A 17,756-nucleotide genomic window follows, 5' to 3' on the forward strand; every position below is an offset into this window, starting at 1 on the left:
CAAAGGAATGATTCAGCAGGAATCTCTTCCTTGTTGTTGTCTTGACAACAATTGCCCATTGTGGCTTCACTTGGTAATTTCCCTGAGAACAAACCTGTTTCAGATCTTCTCACTTTCCTTTGTTTATTATCTGTGCCAATCACAGTTTATGACCTTGATTTAAAACACGTGTTTGCAAGGAGTTTTAAAACTGGCTTAGAGAAAACCTCTTTCTCTTTTTCTCTCAGTTTACCCTGTTTAGTTAATCTCTTTTAAGGACTAGGTCCTAAGTGTCTCTCTCTGGCACTGTTAAAAGACTTAAAGCTGCCTTGGGAATCAAGAGGGTAATGTAGAAGAGGAAAGTGTCTCTTGACACTCTCTTTGTTACCAAGTCTGCCTCAGGTGGGATGGCCCCCTTATTGCTCTTTTTAAGTACTATTTTTAAGTAGCAGTTATTTCTCTTTAACATTAAAAAAAAAAAAAAAAAAAAATCATTTTTCAAAGTACTACTTTTTTTTTTCTTTTTGGAATTTAAGCTATGGTGAGAATTGATGAAAATGTCAAAGTTCTTGTTGTTGTTGTTTATTTGCTTTGCTGAGGTTATGAAGCTTTGTATTATTAGAGCAATTTAGTCAAGTAGCTCATAACACTAACAGTGACTTTATTTTTAGAGAATCTGTTTGTCACCTGTGTAGCAGAATATATCAATTTAATCACAACATTCATTTAAGAACATCGTACTACGTGGTAAATTTTGGTCAATTATTCCTTCATGTTCATCCCTAGTTTTTCATAGAAAATAAACACTGAATCACGGTTTTGAGCTTCCTTTATGCTGTTTAGTAATTACTGTTAAGCAGATAGATATAATTTTAACAACCTACTTGCTAGATTGCAAGACTGCTTGAATAAATTCTCATAACACTGTTAAAATTTAGGCAGCAGAAATTGTGTCACCATAATTAGAGCTGATTAAAAAATAATATTTAAGTGTCAGAAGAAAAAGCTGGCACTTCCTTTTTAGGAGAGTTAAATTAAAATAAATAAATAAAGGAGAAAAATTCCATGGATCTGTTTCTTACCTAGGGGAGACTGGGCCGTGCTTTCCAGCAGGTCATAATCACCTATAAAAGTGGAAATCTGGTATGAAATAGTTTTGATTGTATTTTCTATTAGGACCAAAATTGGTCTCAGTGGAAGTCAGTGAATAGAATCAAATTGATTTTATTTGTTTGGATCAGACCCAAAGGCAATAAATTCTTGATTCTGTCTTTTCTGGAAGTAAACATAGTTTTACTTGTAAGTTTAAATCAAGGTTGAAGCAATAAAATTAAAAAATTGCTACTGCAAACAGCAAGCAAATCGATGAAAAAGAATACCATCAAACTAGGACCAGTTTTACTTTAAAAATATAAAATCTAAGCATTGTAGCTTTAGAAATCTATAGATATTTAAGTAAGGACAGCCTTTAAAAAATTCATGAAAAATGATTTCCATTCATCAGTCACAAGCAATGAAAATTAATTGGCTTTAACGAAGACAATTGAAGTTTCTGTTTCTAGGATAGACCACACTGAATTCTAGAAACAGATCATGTTTTTTATTTTCAGTTTTTGTCTGAATGTTATATGTATTAATCACCGTAATAATTGGCATACAAAATAACTTTTATGTAATCTGACACTGTCATTTGCATTACAGAAAATTTTTGAGAAAAGAACTATGTGGGAGGTAGTCAGCATAACTGGTTCTTACCTGCATGAGCTTGGCCCAAGTTATCTACTTCCCAACCTGAAATTAGAAGAGAAAAAAAATTACTTTGATCTTGAAAATAGTTTGTTTTCCATAAAATGAATAGAAATAGGAGAGCTCATGGTGGAACTGCAAGAGAATTATTATTATTTTTATTATTTTCAAGTTAAGTAAGGAATGTTTATAGATAGAGTTTTTCAGATGATGGTCTATTGCAATGTGCTGTTAAATCTTTGTTTATCATGGAGCTTCATTGAACTCTAGGAAAGATATGAGAAAGAGATAAGGGATTATTATTGTTATTATTATCATCATAATCATAATTTATTTTAATTTATTTTAATGGGCTGAAATAAGAAGAGGCCACACATTTCCAAGATACTGTGCCAAAAGTCATGCTGATTTGCTTATTAGAAATACAAACATTAGAATAGGAAATCTTAAAAGTTTGGGTTTGCATTAAAAACTTCCTTTTTCTTTATTTTTTTAGTCATAAAAAGCTTGAATTATCTCAAACAAACCTCCCACTAAGCCTGCTATTTATTTAACCCAGCTGCACTGAAATGAGACTTTCCTGAATCCTCAGTGGATTTTGGCTGGGGATGGATGTTGGAGGATGCATATAGAGGAGCTGCCTTGAGCCACTGCGTGGTGCTGCTGCATCACATGCAGTGAGACATGGAGGAGTTGGATGGAGCTTTGCCACCAGCCCATTGGTCAAATAGGACCAAAGAAAAAACCTTGCCAACGTTTCAACGACTGTCCTATCAGGTTAAATGTACAAATTAAGCTTAGCTCTGTATTCCCTGGAACAGCTGCAAGGCTTCTGGTTGTTCTTTAACTCTGGACATGCAGCCATCTCTTAACTAGGGACTGAAAACACCCATCATCTATTTGTGTAAGGTTTTATATTAAAAAGTTAAGTTGTACACAAAGATTGGCTCCTCTTCCTATAGGAAGAGGAAAAAACAGCATCTAAGGAAACAAACTACTAAAGGGTGTCTTTTCAGTACAGCCTAAAATGTATTTTAGATTTTATACTTTTTCAGAACTGTTATCATGTAGTTATTTGAAATTCATTGATTTCTCTTTGTCCTTTTAGTCAGATGTACTTTTCGATCTTCAAACTGGAAATAAAATGGTTTAGTTTAAAGATGATGAACGAAGTCTAGGAAACAAAGCTGAAACATTTGCTAAAGAACCATCACATTTTTGACATCCTCTCTTTCAGGTAGGCTGCGCTGTGTCTTTGATGTATGTAATCAGCATCAATCTTCAACATACCTACTTATTCAACTAGTTAGTTACTCTGAAGAGTTAATCCTCAATGCCATGATAAGAATACCCTCAGTCCTTTGGCTTCTCCGCCCAATTCTGACCACTTTCCAAATTCCATGTATGAGCTTTCTTGGATGTTTCAAGTTCTACATAGGTCTATTTATACTGAAGATAGATAAAATCACCAATATTCTAAACATTTTTCAGTGGAGATCATTCAACCTGCTGCAGCAGATTAAAGCACCAGATGTTGCAGAAGCACTACAGCTCTGCTCCAGGTTCTTGGCAGAATAACAGAGATGCCTCTGCAGAATATTTTGGACAGACCTGTGGCCCTCCTGAGCCTACCAAAAAACATGTTTATTAACAGTGATCAGCTCAGATATAGATAAAATATGAATTTGCTAAAATATGAATTTAGATCATCAGCTTTAGTATAACGTGGGAAATTTTGCCTCATCAAAAAATGAAAAAAGAAAATAGCCACTGTTTGTGTATCACTGTCTTATAAAGTCCATATCCTAAATCCACTCAAGCCAATAGGTCATCAAGGTTCTTTATAAGAGGTCATTTCACTTAAAATTCCATATCATACAATGACCAATAACAGAAGAGTAAGAAAAAGATGCAAAAACTCCAAGCTCTTTGACTCACAAAAATCTGGTTTTAGTTACCATTTGTAGTGTGGCTTAAATCCTAAGATGCAATATTACAAACTACAGAATTTTTGTTGGAGGGAGACCAAGACACTCTTAAGTAGATTGAAACATGGTATTCCTGGCATCTTGGCATGTTACACTGGTAGATAAAAAAAAAATATATATAATAATAATAATAACAACAATAATAAAACACACACAAAATTTTTTGAAATGTAAATGATATTTTTAATGTACATTTTTTCTCCTGTAATCTAAAAAGGAGGAAATAAAATCTGCTATTATTTCACTCTTAAAATGGGAGGTAGTTGGATACAGTGATGTTAAAATATCCTATTTTAGATCATTTTGAATTTCATGACATCAATGTGAACATTACATTATATTAATATAGCTTTGCAAAATGAAGAGCCTTTTTATGTTATTTTTTTTTTTAATAGCCAGATTGTTTTTGCACTTTAGCTGTGTTTGGACACTATAAAAGGATTCACATTTTCAACAGTATTCATTTTCTGATTGCTGTAGGAGCAAGATTGCCTTTTATTAACATATTTGTCTACAGCTGAGTCCTTGTTAATGTACTGAAGAACATTCCAGTGCAACCTTTTACTATACAGGCTTTTAAGGCTTGATCCATCAAACTAATTCGCACTAATAAGTTAAGCTACTAGAAAGTCAATTAGATTTACACTGAACATTATGGCCTGAGTTATAATGGAAAGTCAAAGTTTACCTAATGAGTGTTAAGATAACATAGGTGTATAAAATTGTGTATATAGAATCATACAATCACAGAATTGTTTGGGTTGGAAAAGACCTCTAAGATCATCTGGTCCAACCTTTAACCTAGCACTGCCAAGTCCACCATTAAACTGTGTCACTAAGCACTGCAGGAAATACATGGATACACTTATAAAACCACAGTGAGGGAACATACATGGGGCTTTAAATTCCTATGTGCTACTGCTGCATTTCTTTCTGATACTGAATATTTATGTATCCAGCACCAGAATATGTCTGTTCATGTGACATATAACTGTGCCAATGGGTATGGTTACTCATAGGTATGAGAGTGTGGAGTCTGTTTGGATTATTTCTGTGCTTAACATTTAAGATGTCAACATACATGGCATTTGAGTTTGGTAGTCTGGGGTTTTATTGAAATCTGTACATAGAGCAGCTCCTTTAATTTTTCAATGCTACCTGTTTTTTTTGTTTGTTTTGTTTTCATTTTGTTTTTAATTTGGGGTTGTCATTTGTTTATTTGTTTGTTCCATTCTGACTCTAGAGAGACCTCAGCAAATTGCTCTGGTGTCAGCAATGTAATGGGGAAAACTGCAGGCACCTTGCTGTGTTGGCACTCACATACATCCTCTTGTTGCTCTGTTCTTGGGACATAGACAATGAGAAACTGGTGCATTAGGCTTGAGTGATGAAGCAAAGGAAGCCCACTGAGATGATTATAAAACAGACTAGATGAATTACATTATTCCCACAGAGCGGGAGAATAAATAAAACACCTTTTTACCTGCATTTTGACTAGAAGCCTAGATACCAATATTTTAACTTAAGGGTTATATTAATGATTTACATAAGTGCCCCTCACATATATTTAAATAACAGCACAGCCCAAACTACAGAAAAATGGTGCCAACAGCAGCTATTAAACAATAGCTTAGAACACCATTTTTGAATCAATAACTGTTTGCATTAGTCACTAAACTCCTGAGGAAGCTAATGTTATTCTTGACAAAGGATGGTTTGTCCAGTGTATTGACAGATAGTGTTATTCACTATCTGACCAGCTTGAATAGGAAAGTGTCATTTGAGAAGTAAAGCAAATCTTCCATTAGTTCTTTAACTGTCATTATTAATTAGGTGTTATTTGTGGTACTACTTAGAGGCTTTAAAGAAGATCTACCAGACAGATGAACTTTCATTTCCAAAGACTGAACAGAGAAATCATAGAGAAAATACTGTGTATTTCTATTTTCTACATGAAGAAGTGAAAATAAAATTAAATTCAAAGGACTTTGCCAAAGGATTGATCTAGAAAGAGTTAGTAGCAAAGACCCAATTCTTTCATGACCATTTCTTGCATGTGAAACATTTCTTGCATCTGAGAAACATTTCTTTCTCAGATTTTATTCGCTGAGCCTAAAAAGAACAAATACCTCCTTACTATCTTCCATAGTATGAGAAATTTAATGAAAGCAATTGTTGCTTCTGCTTTAAAGTGAGCAGGACTGGCAAAGCTAAAGCCAAGAAACAGCCTGTGTATGATGAGCCTCGGCACTCTGTGCAGCCTTTTAGATCGTCTCCTACGTGCCAACTCCGTGCTGGCTGCTTTCGGTGTCAGCTGGCATGGCAACTGCTTTATCTCCCATTGATTTGTTTATCTGAGCACAACTTGCATTTAACCCTTTTGTTCCAGCCTTTGCCCATTATTAGTGCATGGAGGGGAATGAAAGGCTTCAAAACTATTCTGTCCTAAAATGGCTTGTCCACACTTCTACCTTATTTCTACCATTCCCATCTCAGAATTTGTTGGAGGGACATGTTATGAAAAACATTTCATAAAATCACTTGTTATTGTGCTGTCCAGCTATGTGAATGACAAGCTGGTTAGGCAGGAATCCATTTTTTCCATTTTCTATAGCATTGATTAGAAGCTTAACATCGAATACATAAACATGAAATAAATCAACCAGATCTTACACCTGACTCCACAGCATCCACCACCACACGGTGCCTTTTTGCTCCCTTCTACATTGCTGCATGCTGCTCTCATGCACCAGCAATCTGTTCAGCCGGCTGGTAAAGCCACAGTCAGGAACAGCAGTCTACTTAGCAGCTTTCTGGGACTTTCTAAGCTCCCCTAACTGTTACTGTTCACACGTTCTGCCTGCCATATCTGGTGCCCTCTGCCCTCTTCTATATGTGGGCACACACACTGTCAGGTCATCCTTATTTTTGGGGGGAAAAGTGATCTAGATCCAGCTGCTAGGTCTTAATAATCTCATTAGCAGAATCTGTAGGAAGTGGCATCCAGGCAAGGTTTTGGAGTGAGCGGACTTACAGGATCCCACACCTTTCCCTATGCTAAGTGCTTTCCTCCAGTGTTTCTGGGGGTTGCAGTCTCTCCGGTCTCATGCTCCATAGCCAATACTTTAAACTACAGTTTGGAATTCATTATTTCACTTGGTATTAACTGCATAATGCCATTTTTCTGGTCAAAGTAGTTTGAGAACATAGGGCTTAATTCACTGAAGAATTAAGTGGTAGTGTTCTGCTATTGTTCTTTTAGCAAACATGAAAATTGAGACAGTGGAAAATTACAAGTAGATACCTTCTGCATCTTTGTTAACCACTAGCTTGTGCAAAACATTGCAGTAAAGATAGAGCTGACATACAAGCTCTTGTGTCCTGTACCCCATACATATTTTAGGGCACATGGTTTCATGGCAAGAAGGCGAGAAGACCCAGTGAAACATGTCTGGAGATCATGGGAGAATCCCAATGAGGTCACATGTGGAGAACATAAAGGCTGTTGTACTTAGGTATGGCAGAGGCAGAGCTGCTGTACAGATGTGATCAATAGCATGTAAGGGACATTATGACTTCTTTTCTTCCTCTTCCTTATCAAAGGCTATGAAACTATCTGTGGACTGAGGTCACCATGGCAACTGCTAGGCATCATTGAAACATTATGTGCATCCTTCCTATGAGGCTGCCTGTCACAGGAGTACCCATTAGAGTGCAGGATCTGCACAAATACTGTCATAGAGGCTCCTAGCTCAGAGAAGGGTCATATCTCAGAGAAAAACAGGTGTTTTTCAAGCAAGAAACAAAACAAACAAACAATATTGTCCAACGTACATTATCAGTTATGAATTAAGTCCCAGAGAAGAAGTCATATTAGAACACTTGCTTAAAGGCAAGAGTGAACGTGTGCCCACCACACCTAAAATATTTCAATCAACTGGAATTCCTTTCTTAGTTATTTGAGTCAAAGGGAGAAACAACAACACAGCAGAGGCTGATGGTAAAAGCTGAGGCAGCTGTCCATGTTGCACCTACAGTGATACTCAGTATTATTACTCAATTATCCTTTTCAAGTCCAAGTGTTCTCCACACTTCTCAGCAGCTCTCAACATGTTCCATCCTTGGATACTTCCCAGAAGAGCATAGTTTTTGAGTTCTCCAAGGCCAATTAGCTTTCTGATCACATTGCCAAAGGCCTTGAGTTGTGCTACAGATTTTTCCTGGTAACCACATAGGATCTCATCTTGTACTGGACCAAGAACTTGATATTTAACTGAATTGATCAGAAGAATTCAGAGCAATTGTTGCTCTTGGTCATGTTCAGTGTTTGAGTATCGGGGACACAGAATCCTTTGTCCCCATAATTTGTTGGGAAAGGACAAAAATGTCATTTTTCTGGAAAAAAAAAAAAAAAAAAAAAGGTAGCCATGAAGCCTTAACTAGATGATTGGAAATGTAGATATGGCTATTAATCTTTGGTGGCAATATCGTCCTCCAATTTCCATTTGCATTGCGCATAGCCAAAATTTCCATTTGCATTTGCATGGCCTCGAGATTAACTCCCCTTGTCCTTATGGGGGACTTCAACTTGCCGGACGTTAACTGGGAGTGCCACACGGCTGACACGAGCAAGTCCAGGAGGTTCATGAAGCACCTAGATGATAACTTCTTGGTGCAGGTGCTAACGGAGCCAACTAGGAAAGGAGCCCTCCTAGACCTGTTGCTAGAAAACAGAGAGGGTCTGGTGGGAGATGTGGTGATTGGTGGCCGCCTCGGTCATAGCGACCATGAAGTGGTTGAGTTCAAAATTTACGGTGACAGAGGGAAAAGTGCCACCAAAACCTCATCCCTAGATATGGGGAAAGCAGACTTCAGGCTGCTCAGGGAACTAGTCAGCAAGGTCCCCTGGGAAACTGCTCTTGAAGGCCTCGATGTCCACCAGTGCTGGTCACTCTTTAAGCGATGCCTCCTAGAAGCACAAGATCAGGCAATTCCTAAATATCGCAAGTCAGGCAGGCGGGGCAGGAGGCTGGCGTGGCTGACCAGGAACGTTCTAATGGAGATTAGGCGGAAACAGAGAGTGTTTCGCTACTGGAAGGAGGGCCAGGTGTCATGGAAAGAATACAGGGATGCTGTTCGTGTTTGTAGGGAGAAAGTTCATGTGGCCAAAGCACAGCTAGAGTTGAAGCTGGCTGTGTCTGTGAGAGAAAATAAAAAGGGTTTTTTTAGATATGTGAATGGAAAAAGGAGAACTAAAGAATACATAGGGCCGCTCCTTGATAGGGAAGGTCTCCTCACAGACGATGACATAGGCAAAGCAGAGACGCTTAACGCCTTCTTTGCCTCTGTCTTCAATGCCGATGATGGGCTTCGGGACCCAGGGTGCCCTGAGCTGGAGGACCGGGACGGTGGGGATGACAAACTCCCAACTGACCCTGAACGTGTGCGGGATTTGCTACTCCACCTGGATCCCTACAAGTCCATGGGTCCGGATGGGATTCATCCCCGGGTGCTGAAAGAGCTGGTGGACGTCATCGCGGAACCTCTTTCAATTATTTTTCAACGATCCTGGGAATTTGGAGAGGTCCCGGTAGACTGGAAGCTGGCAAATGTTGTGCCGATTTTCAAGAAGGGTCAGAAAGAAGACCCTAGCAATTACAGGCCTGTCAGTCTCACGTCAGTGCCTGGCAAAATCATGGAGAAGTTGGTTCTCGAACTTCTTGAGGCGCACCTGGGGGACAAAGCAGTCATTGGTCCCAGCCAGCATGGGTTTGTGAAGGGTAGGTCCTGTCTAACTAACCTGATTTCCTTTTATGATAAGATCACCCGTATGGTGGACCAAGGGAAACCAGCTGATGTGATTTTTTTGGACTTCAGCAAGGCTTTTGACACGGTTTCCCATAGGATCCTACTGGACAAAATGTCCACCATACAGCTAAATAAAAACATTATACGATGGGTGAGCAATTGGCTAACGGGCAGGGCCCAAAGGGTTATGGTAAATGGGGCTGCGTCAGGCTGGCGGGCGGTCGCCAGTGGGGTCCCTCAAGGCTCCATTTTAGGGCCGGTACTTTTCAATATTTTTATAAACGATCTGGATGTAGGAATAGAAGGTATTTTGAGCAAGTTTGCTGATGACACCAAACTTGGAGGAGTTGTGGACTCAAATGAGGGCGTAAAGGCCTTGCAGAGGGATCTGGACAGGTTGGAGAGCTGGGTGATCACCAACCGCATGAAGTTCAATAAGAGCAAGTGCCGGGTCCTGCACCTGGGACGGGGAAACCCTGGCTGCATGTACAGACTGGGCGATGAGACGCTGGAGAGCAGCCTAGAAGAGAGGGATCTGGGGGTCGTGGTAGACAGCAAGTTGAATATGAGCCAGCAGTGTGCCCTGGCAGCCAGGAGGGCCAACCGTGTCCTGGGGTGCATCAAGCACGGCATCACTAGTAGGTCAAGGGAGGTGATTGTCCCGCTCTACTCTGCGCTGGTGCGGCCTCACCTCGAGTACTGTGTGCAGTTCTGGGCACCACAGTATAAAAAGGACATGAAACTGTTGGAAAGTGTCCAGAGGAGGGCTACGAAGATGGTGAAAGGCCTTGAGGGGAAGACGTACGAAGAACGGCTGAGGTCACTGGGCCTGTTCAGCCTGGAGAAGAGGAGGCTGAAGGGAGACCTCATCACAGTCTACAACTTCCTCGTAAGGGTGTGTCGAGAGGCAGGAGACCTTTTCTCCATTAACACTAGTGACAGGACCCGCGGGAACGGGGTTAAGCTGAGGCAGGGGAAATTTAGGCTTGACATCAGGAGAGGGTTCTTCACAGAGAGGGTGGTTGCACACTGGAACAGGCTCCCCAGGGAAGTGGTCACTGCACCGAGCCTGTCTGAATTTAAGAAGAGATTGGACTGTGCACTTAGTCACATGGTCTGAACTTTTGGGTAGACTTGTGCGGTGTCAAGAGTTGGACTTGATGATCCTTAAGGGTCCCTTCCAACTCAGGATATTCTATGATTCTATGATTCTATGATAGACTATGATGCTGTGGCAGAGGAGGCATGTTTAATTATAGCTTGTCCTCCTTGCTTTGGAAAAACTGAAGTAATTCCATGGCTTTAATGCCTGTGGAAAACCTAGAGAGGGAAACAAGTAGGAAAGGATGTGCTATCTAGTAAGCGCTATCTAGGGCTTTCTGAACACTAAGCAACAATAACATATGTACAATCTGCAGACGGCTTTGAAAGCTGTCCCAGGGCATTAGCTAGTACCTATCTATCTATCTTAAATATACAGGTTTATATATACGTATATATATACATAAATAAACAGCTACCTTTGCATTGAACTTCCTTCTGACTGTTACATAGGATCTCAAATAAAGTGAAGTATAAGCATACACAGAGTCCTGGACTCTTCAAAGACTAATTAAGTGCTGATGGTTTATTATTATTCCTGAGACAGAAACACTATGGGATGATCTATGTCTGATTTTCAGAGAATGCTCCCTGCTTCCAGTCTATTTTTCCCCTGTTCTTCATGCAGGATGCTGAAATACCCACCAGGGGTGAGATATATTTGAACAGAAAATCTAGACCTCTGCATTGAACTTTTGCCTTGCCTATTTGACTGGCAAACACAATTTCCAATTTCAGGCTGCTGCAATGCTGACTTTAATTTTAGTTAGTAGAAAAAAAAGTAAAATAAAATCCTCTGTCTTCTATTTCAGTAGAAAATAAGTGCACAATATTTTCAGATGCATTTTATTTGTTAGAAGGCCTTTGATCTTTAAGAATCAGTTTTTCTTTGTGTTTATATATGAAAAAAAAAAAAGGCCAAACTAATACCAGATGACTTAAAAATATTCAGAACAGCTTTCACCTTGAGAAGACAACAAATCTTTATTTGCTTTCACCTGGTTTGGGAGTTAAATACCATTTTCACAGTAATATGCAGTCAGCAATTAAAGGCTTTTCTGCCAGGACTATTTCCCCAGAAGTGACACAGGGTTTTCCACATGTGCATGTGTAATATCAATTCCCCTCTCATTAACTTGTGTCTTATCATCCATTTTTGTTTGATTAGGGGTAACATTCAAACTCAAACAGGAGAAAAAAGACAAGGACGATTTACCAAATTCAGTTAACCCTGAATTCATAAATCCAACGTTGCATCCCTAGTGCAGAATATATGAGGCTTGGTGTTTCTGCCAAAAGTACTTGAGTGACTCTCAGTATTTCTAATGAGATCTGTAATAGACTGATTTTCAATAGACAAGGATTTTCAATCCTTGTTCTCAGGGACAATAAATGTTAGTGGCTAGCACTGAAGACATGACTGAGTACTGTGTCCAGTTCTGGGCTCCCCAGTACAAGAAAGACAGGGATCTCCTGGAAAGAGTCCAGCAGAGGGCCACAAAGATGATATGGGGTCTGGAGCATCTTCCCTATGAGGAAAGGCTGAGAGACCTGGGTCTGTTCAGCCTGGAGAAAAGAAGACTGAGGGGGGATCTTATCAATGTTTATAAATATCTTAAGAGTGGGAGACAGAGGGATTTGGCCAACCTCTTTTCAGTAGTTTGTGGGGACAGGACAAGGGGTAATGGTCACAAAATTGAGCACAGGAAGTTCCACACCAACATGCAAAAGAACTTCTTCGCAGTGAGGGTGACAGAGCACTGGAACAGGCTGCCCAGGAAGGTTGTGGAGTTTCCTTCTCTGGAGATATTCAAGGCCCACCTGGACGCCTACCTGGGCAGCCTGCTCTAAGGAACCTGGTTTGGCAGGTGTGTTGGACCCAGTGATCTTTCTCGAGGTCCCTTCCAATCCCTATAATTCTGTGATTCTGTGACTATCAGAGCAGCAGCAAGCCAAACAAATATTTTGGTTCAAAAACATGAGAACGGAATAATATTCTCTCTTAAGCTCTACAACATCGTGATGCATTCTTCATTCCACTGAATTTTAATTAGACCCCTTAATCCTGGTACCAGCATGGGATATGTTTTGTGCATTTATTAAAAATTAGGTATATTTTCTCTGTTTTACATAGTAAACTATGTTTACTATGACTTTGCAGTCATGCTTTTTTTTTTTTTTTTTTTTTTTTTTTTTGGGTGCAGCAGGCATTGTCCTATACTGAGTACTGGATAAACATTCTGAATAGCTGGAAGATTCAGTAAGAGCTAATCATATTTATTATTTGGATTGGTGAAAGAAGACAGTTTCTCAATGCAGAGCATATAGCAATGCTCAGAAAGTGCTTATTATCATTTGTATTAGTTTTTACTGCAAATAAAATATCTAAATATATGCTCATTTCTGATCTGGTTACTGGGTTTCTCTCAATGACCCCTTTGAGAAATTTGGCTTTATAAATTTTATTACTACAGAGTATCTCAGCTGTGCAAAGAAAGAAAAGCTTTTGGCATCTGTAGATTTCCTCTGCTAGACTTATCATCACTGTCCACCACAATAAAAATAAAAATAAATAAATAAATAAAACATAACAGTTTATATCCATGAATGCAGATAACTATGCTGGGGACATGTGTAAGTCTTGCTATGTCATATTGAAATGCAACTTCACAGATTACCATGTTGTTTTTTTGTTTTGTTTTGTTTTGTTTTGGTGTGTTTTTTTTTTTGTTTGTTTGTTTGGATGGTTTGGTTTGATTTGTTTCTTTCAATGCAAAGATAACTTTGAATGCTTTAAATTTCCTCTGTGCTAGAGGGGTTGTCTCTGGAGTTGGTACTTGGAAGGCACTGGAGAAAACATAATTTACAAAAGCAATATCATGGAAATTATGTCTTCCAGTGAAAATAACACTGTGAATTGATAGAAGAAATGAATTTGGAAGAGAAAAAATAACAAACCAACCAACCAAACATCAACATTTAGGAATCCTCCAGAACAAAACCCACTGTAAATCCTTAACCTACTAGCTTAAAAAAGGCTGAGGAACTACTGTGCCTTTTTCAGGTGGAGAGATTTTGAGAGTAATCTTTTTGTTCACAATCTGCATCTGAAAAAAAATGAAAAATTCTGATGATTTTAGGGGAGCAAAGAGGTGAAATAAAAATTTACAAGGAAGGGTAATTATATATCATGAGATTTGCAAAAGTTTTTAACATTGGGATTTCTGTATGATGTTAACAGCAATTCAGATGTTACTGCTCAGTCCAATTACAATGAAGGTCAGAACAGAGTATATTTTCAAATTCTGAACAGCAAGAGATGATATTTTTAACTGGATCCTCTGAATCATTTTTCAACAAAGCATCTCTATGGATGATGGAATTAAATTAGTTAATTTTTATTTTTAGACTCCATTTCTTTTTCATTTTACTGCATGTGGAAATCAGACATCCAAGTCAAGACAGCCAAATTCCTTTCTGAAATTCATCAAACAAACAAGACTTTTCCAGTGGCTTCATTCATCTCAAGATAAGCATTTGAGATAGGTCAGAGGAAACATCTACAAGTACGTATTGCTTTCCGTTCATTGAACCAGAAATCCATGTTCTCTGTTCAGACATACACAAATAACTTTTGATATCCATAACCAAAAGAATTAAATTCCTCCCACTCTTTAAAATTAATATTTTCCCATATGGTTTCCCTGCTGTCATCCAAGCAACTGTAACTACAGGTGCTTTGGGGCTTCATAAGACAAGTATTTTTAATGTATAAATTAAAGTTATTGCTACTATTTGTAAAAACATAAAAAAACATTTTTTGTCATATAAAAACCTTGTTGGATTAAGAATGAGTATGTTATTAACAGATTTTATTGGCACTGCCTAGCTTACTTACATAATCTAGAAACATGGAAGCAGCCAGAGAATACTATAACAATCTATAAAATGTGATTAGCCATGTCTTGGAAACATTTTAGTTATCTAATAATCCTTTATTTAAGGAACCTCCATAAAATGTGACTTTTTTCATTAAGCGCTCCTTGAAGCAAATATACTTGGCTAATTAAAATTAGCAGTAATGATACTGAAAGCCCATGCTGATTCACCCAAGAGAGTGATTATGGATGTAGATATTTCCACCTTGGGGTCACTAGTGCAAATCCAGTCAGGCCTGCAGAGGTTTCAAACTACTCCAGATTAAATGTTTGTTTATATAATGAATTATGAATCTCGGTTTTGTTTCTACTGAACAGATGTCCAAAAACCCTCAAACCCACCACTACAAGTGGTAACAGCTGTCACTTTTATTAGTGGTCCCTTAAGGAGATAAAGAAAGAAGACATATATTTACACTGGACTGACTACTTTTCCCTTAGGGTCATACTATCACCCTGTTAGAGGCCAAATGTAAAGTACAATATACAAACCAGGCTGTAAATCCTAGGCAAATATTAAAAAATCTTATTTCATATATCTAATTTATATTTTTTGTTATGGTAGAGCATTTCATTTTTATATAAAGAAATATTTTTATTTTTCTAAAATGTATATTACTTTTAAATATATATATATATTTAAATATATATATATGTTTTATATATAACAGGAGAAGATTTATATATATACAGGAGAAGACTTTCCAGTTAAAAGGTTAGTTATGTGATGGAATAGATAACACTGAGCTGACGCTGACTTTGAGGAGGGAGACAGATTAGACAGACTAGATGGTTTCTGAGAAGCACTGAGAGCACCATAATTACTCCATAAACGAGGGCACCATAGAAAAGAAATTTCATCAATAAAAGTGAGAAGGCACTATTTTTGTGGGGGATAAAAGGAGGAGCATTTGAGATATTCCTTGAAATAAAAAAGAACAGTAAAAAGGTCTGCTGCAGAGGTTTGTTGACAGATGGTCAGAGATTGTCTAAGATTTCCTAGACTTTAAATGCACACTCTATGTGCATCTGGAGATGTGTATGGAGAGACATCACTCTGTATGGACAATCAAACTAGTAATATCTGAGCATTACGTAAAATAAATAACAATAAATAAATAATAATAATAATAATAATTAATAAATAAAAAAGAGACAAAGAGAGGGGGAGAAAATTTGAAAATTTCTGCCTATGTTACCATGCTTATATTGAGGATATGGAGGGGAAGCAGATTAAAAGCCACCTAACAGAAATTTGGAGAGGTACTGCCTTGAGCAGCAGGCCTCCTGCAGTTATATCAGAAGATAACAGTAGATCAGCCATCTGTTGATGCACAATAAACAACATAAACGTATTTTGTCTGCAGGCTGCAAACATCACTGATAACTGGACAGCAAAAACTTATGGCTGATTGTGTATCCTGCTCAAAGGATGACCAGAACTGGTTTGACTGTCAGGTTGAATGACAAAAATTGATGACAAAATTATGAAGAACTAAAAACCAAACAAACAAAAAGCATACATACAAAAACAAAAAAACAACCCTGGAATATGGAAGAATATTGCCTTTCCCATGCTAGATACAAAACCTCATGAATACTTGTGTGTGTTTTTTTTTTTTTGTTATGGTTGACTATGACAGTTCAGTAAGTATCATTGTACCCACTGAATCAATACTGGACCAATATTGAAGCAGTAAAGATTATGTTTAATTATCTTTGTTAATAATTGAAGCACATCATATTATAGTAATAACTTTATTTATCTATCTTATAATTTAAAGAGGGATTTATATTTCTCCCTTCAAAAATTAGGTGCCTTGTTTATGTGAGTTGTCTTTAGTATTTGCTGGATAATGAGAGATATCTCCAAAGGGTGATTTACCTCGTGTTTCTTGAAATGACATACATTGTCTTCTGTTGGTCTTTTTTTTCCTTATTTTCTTTCAATTAATTAAAGATGGAGTCCAGTGAACTAATCTAGAGAAGACATTTGAATTTCATATGGATATTTTTACTGAGGTGGTGATCACTCTTACATTCCTCTCCAATTCACAAGAGTATTGACATTTGCTTCTGTGTCTAGATGAGTTCAAATGGTTGTATTTAAAGGTGGGGATTTCCTCAGTTCTGGAGCTGTGTATGAAACACTAACTGTCTCCCCAAAATTATGCTCTGCATTTAGGAACACTGAGAAGGTGAATTTTGTACTCGACATTATATATGAATAATTTGTTGGCAAAATAATCTTTGGGAAGAAGGATCCCAGAGGGAAAATGGTGAACCTTTACTTCAATGGAAGGTGCTAATGAAGTAATTCATGCTAAGCTAGATGGGTGCTGGGGTGAGATGGAAAAAACTATGACCGACAAAGTCTTGTTAGCTAACTCTGATAGTAGAATTTTGCCACCCTCAATCATTCACCTGGGAAGCTCATTTCATTGCATCATGAAAAAAATAATTTTAAAGAGATCGTCTAATAAATCTATAAACCTTCTGTGAACATCTTAATAGTTGTTTCCTCCTCTCCATACCCTCTCATTTTTACCCAGTAAATTTTCATGTATTTCAAAGTTAATATATACATATGTGAATATATATATACATATATACAGAAAAGATAAGATATACATATATAAGAAAAGATAAGGGGGGTTTATTATCACACAAACAGTAGCTTGAACAGACTCACCATTAAAATACACTAAATAATATTAATAATAAGTAAATACTATTGCTACTAATAACATAGGTTTCCATATTAATAGCACCTAGTTGGGCAGCAGGGGCTGGGTTGCATATGGATTGAAGCCAAGTGTCTGATAGGGTTCGGTTATCAAGCATGAGTTCATGAGGCTTTTGGTTCGAGCTTAAAGTAGTTGGGAAAAGAGAGCAAAGAGAAAAAGGAAACAGCCTGGATGGCCATAAGCAGTACATTCTGCAAGACGAGGGACAACTCTGACAGGAAGCAATGCATGCTGGAAGCAGAAATATTTCATTTCACTACATTGCAACCTGGGCAAGTTTCTAATCTTTTATTTACTTTTATTTGCTTGCTTGGTTGCTGGTGTCAGTTGCAAGGGGCAGTAGGATGCTGACATCTCATTTCTACAGACCATAAAATCACATGATGGAGCTTCTGCATCTCTTGCATAACACACATATCCCATTTTTCTACTGCATGCTTTTGAACTGA

The 17,756-nt window shown here is 37.9% G+C and overlaps 1 protein-coding gene and 1 long non-coding RNA gene across 11 annotated transcripts in view; one reads left to right on the forward strand and one right to left on the reverse strand.

Moving 5' to 3' along the window:
* ADCYAP1R1 (ADCYAP receptor type I) overlaps positions 1-17,756 on the reverse strand; it is a 140,480-nt gene that overhangs the window by 37,623 nt on the left and 85,101 nt on the right. For all 10 annotated transcript variants that reach the window (XM_084508723.1, XM_084508721.1, XM_084508722.1 and 7 more), the window contains 2 exons: positions 1,735-1,770; positions 1,062-1,103 (listed from right to left, as the gene is read on the reverse strand). In XM_084508723.1, the coding sequence (XP_084364849.1) occupies positions 1,062-1,103; positions 1,735-1,770 (78 nt within the window). The remainder of the gene's footprint in view (positions 1-1,061; positions 1,104-1,734; positions 1,771-17,756) is intronic.
* On the forward strand, positions 197-16,869 carry LOC311431337. Its single transcript, XR_014689357.1, has 4 exons — positions 197-381; positions 14,031-14,188; positions 15,232-15,275; positions 15,928-16,869. It is a non-coding gene; the product is annotated as an uncharacterized lncRNA (long non-coding RNA).

The sequence above is a fragment of the Aythya ferina genome (genome assembly GCF_964211825.1).
Source record: "Aythya ferina genome assembly, chromosome: 2".
Lineage (NCBI taxonomy): Eukaryota > Metazoa > Chordata > Aves > Anseriformes > Anatidae > Aythya > Aythya ferina.